Genomic DNA, 11,220 nt, shown 5'->3' on the forward strand with positions numbered 1-11,220 from the left:
CCCCCCCCCCCCGCTTTCCTTTCCCAGGGGATATATGCCAATATCATGACTTGAGTGGGAGAGATGCTACTAGCTTTTTTGAGTAGAGATTAGGAATGCTGCTATTAAATATCCTGCAGGGCACAGGACAGCTCCCCACAACAAAGAATTACCCAGCTATAAATACCAATAGTGCTGAGATTGAAAAACCCTTATCTAATGGAATCCAGACTAAACACCTTTTGAATAACCTTATTTCATTTTCTTTTTGGTGTGTTAACTATTATACTTTGAGTTGGCATTCATCATACAATTTTTTCAAATTAAATAACTTTAATTTAGTAATTATATGATTATTTTAATACAGTTTAGGAATTTGACATGTCAAGTTCAAATAATTAACATTTATTGAGCATGAACTGCCAGGCACAAGTCTAAGCATTTTATATAATATATGTAATCCTCACAGCAGCACTGTAAGTTAAATATCCCCTTTTTTCAGCTGAGGAAACTGAGGCACAGAAAGAGGTATGCAGCTGGAATTTGAACCCAGACAGTCTAGGTATAGAATCTGCTCTTGCCCACTCTACAGCTCTTTCTATGGTCTCTTAAAGGCTCTAATCCTAAAAACGCAGTGATTTGTGAAGTTGATATTTTACCAGTCTATTGAAAAATATTACCTTCTTTTTTTTAATTAACTACAAATCTGAGACATTGGTTTTAATTTTGACACTTATGAAGTAAGAGGTTTGTGCTGGTTCTCTTACTTGCTGATCACAAGAATCACCTGGAACTCTTATTAAACTAGGTTTTCAGAGCTCTATGCAAAGAACTCTGGGAACCTTTTTCATGGTGGCCTAGTGAATCTTATCAGACAAATTAGGTCTTTTTTAGAACTAAGAATTTTTTTTGCTCCCTTTTCTTTCACATACATTATAGGTTATTACCTTACCTACCTACATAAAATATACTTTATCACAAACACAGAATTTCAAAATGTAAATTAAAGCAAAGTCATAAGTATTAAGTCCCTTTTCTCTTTGATTCCCTTATTTAAATGGATAAATACGGTGTTATACAACTCTTTAGTCCACACCCATTTGACCTAATAATGGACCAAGATTTTTCCAATACTACGTGTAGATAATGGTATAGCCATAAAGACCAGTCCATAGTTAGCATTGATCCTAGTGCTGTAGTCCTGGTGGTCTTCTAATACTCTCTTGGGTTTGATATATAATGCTTTTTGATAACACTGACCAAACAAAATCTAAACATTCTAAAACTGCATTCTCATGGTTAATATATATTTGCTTTCATGCTTTTTTTCCCCCCCCATCTAGGAGCTTAAAGTTCTTAAGATATGCATTTTTTCATTGACTGAGACCTTGATTTTCAGCCATGTGGTTGGTGTAAATAAAACTGTTAGATGCCTTATTGACATTCATATACCCACTGTTGTCCTAGGAGAACACAACCCTGGAGTGACAGGTGGCAAGAGAGTTTTCAGAGCTCATATGTTAGCTTACTTTTCCTGCATGGCTCTTTCAGTAGGGGAGACTAGGCAGAGCAAGTCACCTCTTGGTGTTCGTTAATTTGTTATCTACTTCTCAGTGGCTGAGACTGTTACCATAAAGAATTTAAAAGTGCAGTACCAAGTTAACCCATATTTCATCTATCTCCACATTGATATTTGGTAACTTACTTTGGAAACTGAGTCACATTGCCATTAGAATGTCAGAGTAACCCCCAGTGTTATCTTAACTTTGATGTAATATAATATTATTGTGACTTCATTCCTGTTACTTCCTGCCCCAGAAACCTCATGCGAAGATTAAAATCTTGTAAGAACAGTTGTTTGTTCCCCAAAGAAGCCCCCATACTACCTTCTTGTGGCATTCTTTCTGTACAGAGTGTGCCTTCCCCCACCTCTTTTTCCTGTTCATAATCAATTAAGTAAATTGATTCAGAAATTTCAACTTCTGTTTGAAAACTTATGATTCTCTACCTCCCCTCACCTGAAGATGATCTCTCTCTCTCTCTCCTTTTAGTATCCATAGCATACTATGTTTATTTTTTGCCTAATGTCCTCATGTATTGATTTTTGAATATATTGTGCATTAATTGCCCATAAATAAGGCTTTTGATAATTTGTCTGTTTTATTCAGTTCTCTTGTTCTAATATTGGAAGTGTATTTTCATTCTATTCCCTGTGTGAAGTTGTTCTCTAAAATTCTATCGCTCTTTAAGCTTCATCTTTGCAGATCACTTTTTGGTTGGATTAGATTCTAGTATATAACCTCAAATATGCCAAGCTCTCAATCAGCCTCTTCCTCATGGTTTTCTTCCATTCTGGAACTTCCTTTGTCCCCTGCCTTTCTGTGTAGTCTTTCATCCAAACAGCTAAAAACAGGGATTGGGTCCTGAAACCAATACTGATCCTTAAATGTCAAAGAATCTCCTGCTTTTCTAGCTACTGAAATCATTTTTGACCTTGTTTCTAAAGTACACATATGCAAAATAGCATTTTCCGTCTTCTATGTGTTTACACCTTTTGCAAATGATTTATTCTTTTTTTTTTTTTTTTTTTTTTTTTTTGGGGGGGGGTCTCGCTTTTCCCCCCCGGCTGGAGTGCAGTGGCGCGATCTCGGCTCACTGCAAGCTCCGCCTCCCGGGTTCACGCCATTCTCCTGCCTCAGCCTCTCCGAGTAGCTGGGACTACAGGCGTCTGCCACCATGCCCGGCTAATTTTTTGTATTTTTTAGTAGAGACAGGGTTTCACCATGATCTCGATCTCCTGACCTTGTGATCCGCCCGCCTCAGCCTCCCAAAGTGCTGGGATTACAAGCGTGAGCCACCGCGCCCGGCCATGATTTATTCTTTCGTTTTTAGCAAATTGAATTCTCTTTTTTTTGAGACGGAGTTTCGCTCTTGTTGCCCAGGCTGGAGTGCAATGGTGCGATCTCGTCTCACTACAACCTCCACCTCCCGGGTTCAAGCAATTCTCCTGCCTCAGCCTCCCCAGTAGCTGGGATTACAGGCATATGCCACCACACCCAGCTAATTTTGTATGTTTAGTAGAGACGGGGTTTCTCCATGTTGGTCAGGCTGGTCTCAAACTCCCAACCTCAGGTGATCCACCCGCCTCGGCCTGCCAAAGTGCTGGGATTACAGGCGGGAGCCATGGCGCCCAGCCTGCAAATTGAATTCTTAATTACCATAAGGTAAACTTACAGAAATTCAGCAAAACTAAAATTAAGAGGAAATGAGAATCCTGATTTTGTTTAGCTTTTATTTTTTAGCTCTTTAATATACTTAAATGTTGTCTTTGTATAAAATCAGTCTGGGGCTAATCACAGCAGAACAGGTTATCGTTTAGTCTTAAATATTATATCTGTTTCTTTACTACGACCCTTTCCCTAAATCACTTTACTATTTTTCCCTATCCTTCAATTGAATCACATTCTTTCTTTTTTAGGACTTGCTCATTACTATGGACTCCATAAGAGCCTCTCTCTCTCTAAATTCTTCTGTTCCAAGTGCTGCCTTTTGAAAAGGGGAAGGAACAAAAATTTTCAATATTAAAAAAGTAAAGGCAAGGAGAAATCACAGTTTTGTTATTCATCATCAGATAAGATTAATAGAACTGTCAGTTTTCTAAGATTTCGGTATTACACAAAATATAAAATATAAATTCTGAAGCAGAATTTATTCCAGAAGCAGACTGACTACTTATGGCTTAGTATTTACTCTTAGCAACCTTATCTCAGACCCCTTGTTATTTGCAGAAAATCAGTATACTGCCTTTTTTAAGATGAAACTACCAAACTAACAATACATTGTAAATTTACAGTCCAAGTGCCAGTGTAGTCAGTGGCATTGAAGATGAAAATTTATCTGCGGAGTAACAAGTAGCCTGATACTCCATAGAACCAAGGCTCTGTGTTTGGAAAAACTGTGCTTCCTGAGCCCGAGAATCTCATCTTTGACGGGGAGTGGGTGATAATAAGATGTGAAAAGAGACCAAAAAGAAGGGTACAGTGTGAGATAGTAAGGGGGAAGCTTGAGATTTTCTTTTAAAAACTCGTAGCTCAACCACTTAAATAGCTTTATGACATTAGACAAACTTAACTTCTCTGCACTCCTTTTTCTCCATTTGCAAGATAGAGATAACCATTCTCCCAGGGTTGTTAGGAGGCTTACTTGGCATAATGTATATGAAATAGCAAATACATGGCTCCTGTCTGGTTCTTATTTTTTATTTGCTTTTATTATATTATTTTTGTTTGGCCATGTGGAAGGACAGTTGAGTTTGAAGTCTTCCAATGGTATCTACAGAGTTTTAGGCATTATTTTCCTGTAAGAGACCTTATTTTGAAGCCCTACTTGGAAAACTTGTTCAGTAAGATCTGTACCTTTAGAAGTGAATTGTATGGGACATGGGGAGGGAAAAAGAGAGGAGCAGGTGCTGTTCAAGAGCTAGAGACAGAGTCTGAATTATATTCTCTCTTTGCTATGATCTAAATTTTTACTTGCTACCTTCCCTGGCGCCCTATACAGGCACGCATGCACACATCGATAGCTGTCCTAACCTTGACACACAACCACAGGCTAAAGCAGGGGTCCCCAACCCCTGGGCTGCAGACCAGTATCAGTCCTTCGCCTGTTAGGAACCGAGCTGCACAGCAGGAGGTGAGCAGCAGGCAAGCTGGCATTACTGCTTGAGCTCCACCTCCTTTCAGATCAGTAGTGTTATTAGATTCTCATAGGAGCAGGGACGCTATTGTGAACTGCACGTGCAAGGGATCTGGGTTCCTTGCTCCTTATGAGAAGCTAATGCCTGATGATCTGAGGTGGAACAGTTTCATCCCAAAACCATTCCCCCTGCCCCTCCCCCTAGGTCTGTGGAAAAACCCGTCTTCCACGAAACTGATCTCTGGTGCCAAAAAGGTTGGGGACCGCTGGTCTAAAGCAATGTTTTTGTTTCTAAATAAGTTAAATATGCAAGAATTGTTGAAGCCAAGCTGAGAGTGCAATCTTTGAATATGATACTTAAGGAATTGGCCTACAACTATAAAATTGATATTGTTTTATATTTGTTAAATAAGCTAACAGGTTTTACAAATGTTTTTAGTCATTCCCCACCTCCCCACCCACCGCCAGGTTAATATACATGGGTTCTGATACATAACAATACTTTAACGTAGTAACGTATAAAATAGCAAAGAAATATAAAATAAGATAAATTAAATATTTTAGTACTTACAATTTGAATTTTAGTTGTCTATTGCTTAAGCTACTATATGCTAGGCAGTGCCCTAGGTGGTGAGTAGATAAATAGATAGCAGGAATAAAATAGATAAGACCTTTGCTTTCAAGACAACATTCAGTTGCTAAACCCATTTCCTTTTCTTTAGGATATTTTCATTGTCTCCGAATTTTAGAGCTGAAAAGTGCCTTAGAGATCATCTAGTTCAACCTCTCCGTTCAAATGGAGAACCTGAGCCACTAAGATTCACAGGAGAGTAAGATAATTGAGCAAACAACTCCAAGTAATGACAGAAAATTATAGGAGAATCAGTACAAATTGTGAGAATTTACTATGTTGTTAGCATCCTAAGTATGAGTTTAGAAAAGGTATAAGTTATAAGAAAAGTTGTTTTAATTTGAATGGATTCCACTGTTACCTTCAAGATAAAATGAAGACATACTTTTTTCTTTAGTATTATAGTTAAATATCCTGTAGTGACTAAATTCATAAATATTTTTTCTGCTTATAGACTTGAGTTTCTAAAGCAGCTGTACAGATGATGCTGTTAATGAGTGTTTAGGTAGTATTGATTAAAAAAAATAATATGCCTTCCTGCCTTATTAGAATCATAGAAGTTCATATCTGGAATTCATACCCCTTATTTCAAGGTTGAGGAAATTGACTCCCAGAGAGGTTAACTGACTTGCCCAAATAAGAGCCAAAATTAGCAACTCACATTTAAGCAGGGAGTCAGTTTTTATGTACTAAGACCATTATATTTTGATATCCAGATATTAATTTTCTCAACTTTAAATGTTTTAATATTTTCATCAGGCCTGCTGAGCATTGTCATTTTAAAATCAGAATATTTGATAAATTGATGAAAGAAAAATTATGAAGTCATAGACATTAGAATCAAGTCTCTTGGCATTATTTCTAGTTGGTATATCTTTTATGCTAAAAATATTCAATATTCAGTTGCTGGTCACAAATAATTTCTCCCCTACAATAGGTATTGTCTTCTAAGAACTCTGAAGCAATGTCAGACATTGAGGGAAGCTCTCATTGCTGCAGGAAAAGAGATTATATGGCATGGGCGGACAAAAGAAGAACCAGCTCATTACTGTAGCATTTGTGAAGTAAGTAATTGTTCTTATCCACAGTTGTTTTATAAAGCCTCTTCCCTCTCCATTTTTGGTTTCTCTTTATTTTTAAAAAACTTTTTTATACTTTTATGTAATCCAGTTTATAGTAATTAACATTGGATTCGATTTTGTTACTTAGCCATTATATTAAAATTCAGTGTGATAATAACGATATTTCACTGTGAATTAACCTTAAAAGTATCTACTGCAGAGTCATTTTTGTGATAGATCTTCAACAGATGATAATCAGCAAATTTAGTCTGAGATTTTAAACTGAGAACAATCTAGATGTACACAGATGCCAATAAACTGGATGTTTCGTATAACTCTAGGCAGATCAATTATCAGTCCTCTCTGGTGCAATTCACAATACATTTGTCAATCTTGTGTGGCCAAGGCTTGCAAGAGGTGCAGGAACAAAGATGTGGTGCCTCCTATGAAGGAGTTTAAGTTCTACTTGGAGCAGACAGATTATAAACAACTAATTGTAATGTGCATGAGACTATGATGAATGTGAAGTTGGACTTCCTGTTGATGATAACACTGAGGGGGGAAATGACCTAATTTTTTCTTCTAGTATTGGCATAAGAATTCACAAAGGTATTAGCATTTGAGTCCATCCTTGAAAAAAGAGTATGATATCAGTAGGCTAAAAAAGTGATGAGAATCGGAGGTAGACTGTCATGGGCAATAGGCACAAGAAGAGAACAGGGAAATGAAATGGCTTTAGAAAAGGTTGAATGTGTTCCAATTCGGCTGGAACACAGACTGCAAATTCCGCTCATAAGTATAGGTGGCATGTAATTTGTAGCACATCTTGAATGGTTTTAAGGAATTTGATATTCCAAGGTTATTGAAGCCATTAAAAGGTTTTGAGCAGGCAACTAAGGGTAAGATATGTGTTTCAGGGAGAAAAGTGGTTGGAAAGGACAGCGATATATAAGCTGTTGCAGTGGTCTTAAGAGTTGTTATTTTAAGGCCTAGACTAGAACCTGGCAATGGGAATATTAAAGAAGGGAAAGAATTCAAAAATATTTAGATGGTAAAATCAGCGAGACACCTCATTAAATGGCAGAAGTAGAAGGACAAGTTGAAGAATGCTCACCAATTTTCTAGCTCAGGTCACTAGGTTTGTATTGCTGCCTATTGACAGTAATGGATAACATGTTGAGCTCTAGGATTGTAGTTAACTGTTAAAAGAAGACATGGGATCATAAGAGTTTTCTGTCATTGAAGAAATTTAAGGATAAGCCAAAGACAGGATGTTGATGGTCCATTTCAAACCTTGAAATTCTGTAATTCTAACATCAACCTTTATTTGAAATGATTGAATCCATTGATTTTTTTTTTTTTTTTTTTAAATGTTGTATGGCCTGACCAAAGTGAGTCATTAGGAGATCAGATAAATTCCAGTTAGGCGTGTTGTTCCTTATCCTACCTGAACCCTAGCAACTCATTAATCTTTCTGTATAAGATAGAGGTATTATTTCTAAAATAATGCTGTACTCATGAATACATAAAATGATCACTTATATCTGATTGTATACTAATGTTTTGGATTTAAAAATAGGTTGACCTTTATCAAACTTTTGAACTGGGCCTTGCCAGTGGTTGTCATGAGTATGTCATTCCCTTTGATTATTCCCCTAAATATGCATTACTACCCATGTCTTTGGATTTGGTGCAAAATAAACCTGGTCTATTAAAGATTCTCAAACACAGCCATGTTTTTCTTACCACCTACTCTTAACCAGAGATCACTGTCCACAATTTCATTCAAGTAGAATTCCATGATTATACTAAAGCAGTACAGTAAATACCACCATCTCTATTGAATACATTTTTCTCTTGTATAAAACAGGTGGAGGTTTTTGATCTGCTTTTTGTCACTAATGAGAGTAATTCACGAAAGACCTACATAGTACATTGCCAAGATTGTGCACGAAAAACAAGCGGAAACCTGGAAAACTTTGTGGTGCTAGAACAGTACAAAATGGAGGACCTGATGCAAGTCTATGACCAATTTACATTAGTAAGTCAAATCAACATGTGAGTACATAGTTAGCTGGGTTATGAAGCAGCAGTGTTTGCTCTCCCACCTGATAAGTAGGAGGTAATGAAATATTTTAAATTTTCCTTTGGCTCATTAGATATTGCATGAGGGTATATTCATATCATTCCCCCCTCCATTTCCAGGTATTTATTCCTATAAAATTGGCATATATCATTTTCAGTTTTCTTCCTGGGTGAGACCAGCCTAAATAATTTTACAACAATTACATTTAAAAGTCTTTGCATGCTTTAGATAGAACACTATCATATCTTTTATGTCATTTTATCTCAGTTGATAAAATGTTTGTGTATGTAGGTTATTAGAGCCCACAAAATGAATCAGTAAGTGTGCTTTTAAATATACTTCTGCTTTTAGAGCTAATTGTATTTGTTTAAAATTTTGTCCTTGCCAGAAGTATTAACCTCATGGGAGTATTTAATGGAGCTTAACTTCCTGGTATGTTATGTAACCTTATGAAATTCAAGTATACTTATAAATTGCACACAGTTTTTAATTTCAGACAGCAGATGCTTGGGGGAAGCATTTTACTTTAGCAGATCAATAGCTTTATGAATAGAAACACAGAGATAATTTATGAATTGTTGATTTTCTCCAGTACTTGTCTCCCACACATATGTGATCAGAAACTAACTTTTTGAAATTTAGTTTCTGATATTTTCACTTGAATGGTCTTCAAGATTGCTTGAAGAAGAAAATTATCTGGAATAAGTTGAAGAAAATATGTTACCTAGCTGAGATAGATTCTGAAGGCAGTCACTAGTGAAATTATAATTTGTTAAATTATTTTTCAAGAAGCCCCCTTTTTTTAAGCAATCTTAAAAAATGGTAAACTTAATAACATTCCAAGAGTTTTGGACTAATTGGTGAAGAAGTATAGAAAATTGCAAGTACACTGAGTGGGATAATGGTCTTAGATTCTTAGGAAAATTGGCTGAATGGGAGATAGTAAGGTAGGTTGTACTTTTATGTTGCATAGCAGGCTGTTGAACTTTTTGAGTTATTTCCCCTAACTTCACAAGCAGACTATATGTTTGTAGCCATGAGCTATTAACAATTTGTATATCAGAATAACCTACCTTACTTTTATTTTCAGGCTCCTCCATTACCATCCGCCTCATCTTGATATTGTTCCATGGACATTAAATGAGACCTTTTCTGCTATTCAGGAAATAACCCAGTTCTGCACCACTGGTTTTTGTAGCTATCTCGTAAGGCTGCTGGCTGAAAACTGTGTCTATGCAACCTTCCAAGTGCGGAGTGTCAACCAACTGGACGGGAGAGAGTACTGCTCCTACTCCAGGACTCTAACAAAGCTGATCAGCTGTACTTCAAAAAAAAATAATAATTTCCATGTTTTGTATATATCTGACAAAACTGGCAACATCTTACAGACTACTGACTTGAAGACAACCTCTTTTATATTTCTCTATTTCTGGGCTGATGAATTTGTTTTCATCTGTCTTTTCCCCCTTCAGAATTTTCCTTGGAAAAAAAATACTAGCCTAGCTGGTCATTTCTTTGTAAGGTAGTTAGCAATTTTAAGTCTTTCTTTGGTCAACTTTTTTTTAATGTGAAAAGTTAGGTAAGACACTTTTTTACTGCTTTTATGTTTTTCTGTCTTGTTTTGAGACCATGATGGTTACACTTTTGGTTCCTAAATAAAATTAAAAAATTAACAGCCAAGTCACAAAGGTAATGGATTGCACATAGACTAAGGAATAAACTTCAGATTTGTGATTTTTGTTTCTAATCTTGATGTAAATTTACACTATTTATAAATACATATTTATTGCTTGAAAATATTTGTGAATGGAATGCTGTTATTTTTTCCAGATTTACCTGCCATTGAAATTTTAAGGAGTTCTGTAATTTCAAACACTACTCCTATTACATTTTCTATGTGTAAATAAAACTGCTTAGCATTGTACAGAAACTTTTATTAAAATTGTTTAATGTTTAAAGAGTTTTCTATTGTTTGAGTTTTAAAAAGACTTTATGTACAGTGCCCAGTTTTTGTTCATTTTTGAAATCTGATTATATATATTTTATATATACTTATGTATGTATATATAATATATATAGAAATCTGGATATATATGTATAAATATTTAGAACTTAAATTTTTCTCGTTTTAAGTTTCACATCTATGGTAGATTTTTGAGGTGTCTACTGTAAAGTATTGCTTACAAAAAGTATGATTATTTTTAAAGAAATATATATGGTATGTATCCTCAAGACCTAAAATGTCAGACTGGTTTATTGTTAAGTTGCAATTACTGCAATGACAGACCAATAAACAATTGCTGCCAAAATGTAGTATAATAGTAGAAAACAAATAGTGATTGAACTTCAGATTTTAAAGGGAATGTTATATGGGCTTGACAAATCCTGTACATGACTTAGTACCATTTTATATGGAAAAGGGGATTCAGGATGAAGGGCTCTATTTTAGAATGCAAATAAATTAAGAGACTTATTTTTTAATGTTAGGCAATTTTGAAATCTCATGCTTTTTTGCTTGCATGACATGATTTGGGGGAGGAGTGCTGCAAATTCCCTATCACTAGTAAAATATAGCAATCTATATTAGCATTCACAAGTCACTGCTAATTAATGATAGTATTTCATTTTGTAATAACAGCACCTTGCATTTATACCTCCATTTTCTGAAGCATTTGACACATACTCTCATTTAATCATATTGTTCTTTGTATGAATTTTCCAGGAAGCATTAGTGAAGAAGCATAGAGAATGCTGTAAATCAAGATTAT

General features: G+C 35.6%; 1 protein-coding gene across 7 annotated transcripts in view; it reads left to right on the plus strand.

The window, feature by feature from the left end:
* KDM6A (lysine demethylase 6A) overlaps positions 1–10,980 on the plus strand; it is an 89,838-nt gene extending 78,858 nt beyond the window's left edge. For 4 of the 7 annotated variants that reach the window (XM_032756763.2, XM_032756767.2, XM_032756769.2 and 1 more), the window contains 3 exons: positions 6,243–6,369; positions 8,237–8,407; positions 9,543–10,980. In XM_032756763.2, coding sequence (XP_032612654.1) covers positions 6,243–6,369; positions 8,237–8,407; positions 9,543–9,572 — 328 coding nt within the window. In that variant the 3' untranslated portion in view covers positions 9,573–10,980. Of the gene's footprint in view, positions 1–5,396; positions 5,505–6,242; positions 6,370–8,236; positions 8,408–9,542 lie in introns of all 7 variants that reach the window. The other 3 variants (XM_058441842.1, XM_058441843.1, XM_058441844.1) reach the window with 1 other exon arrangement.
* The last annotated feature ends 240 nt before the right edge of the window (positions 10,981–11,220 follow it).

This window comes from Hylobates moloch, unplaced genomic scaffold, assembly GCF_009828535.3.
Source record: "Hylobates moloch isolate HMO894 unplaced genomic scaffold, HMol_V3 SCAFFOLD_7, whole genome shotgun sequence".
NCBI lineage: Eukaryota > Metazoa > Chordata > Mammalia > Primates > Hylobatidae > Hylobates > Hylobates moloch.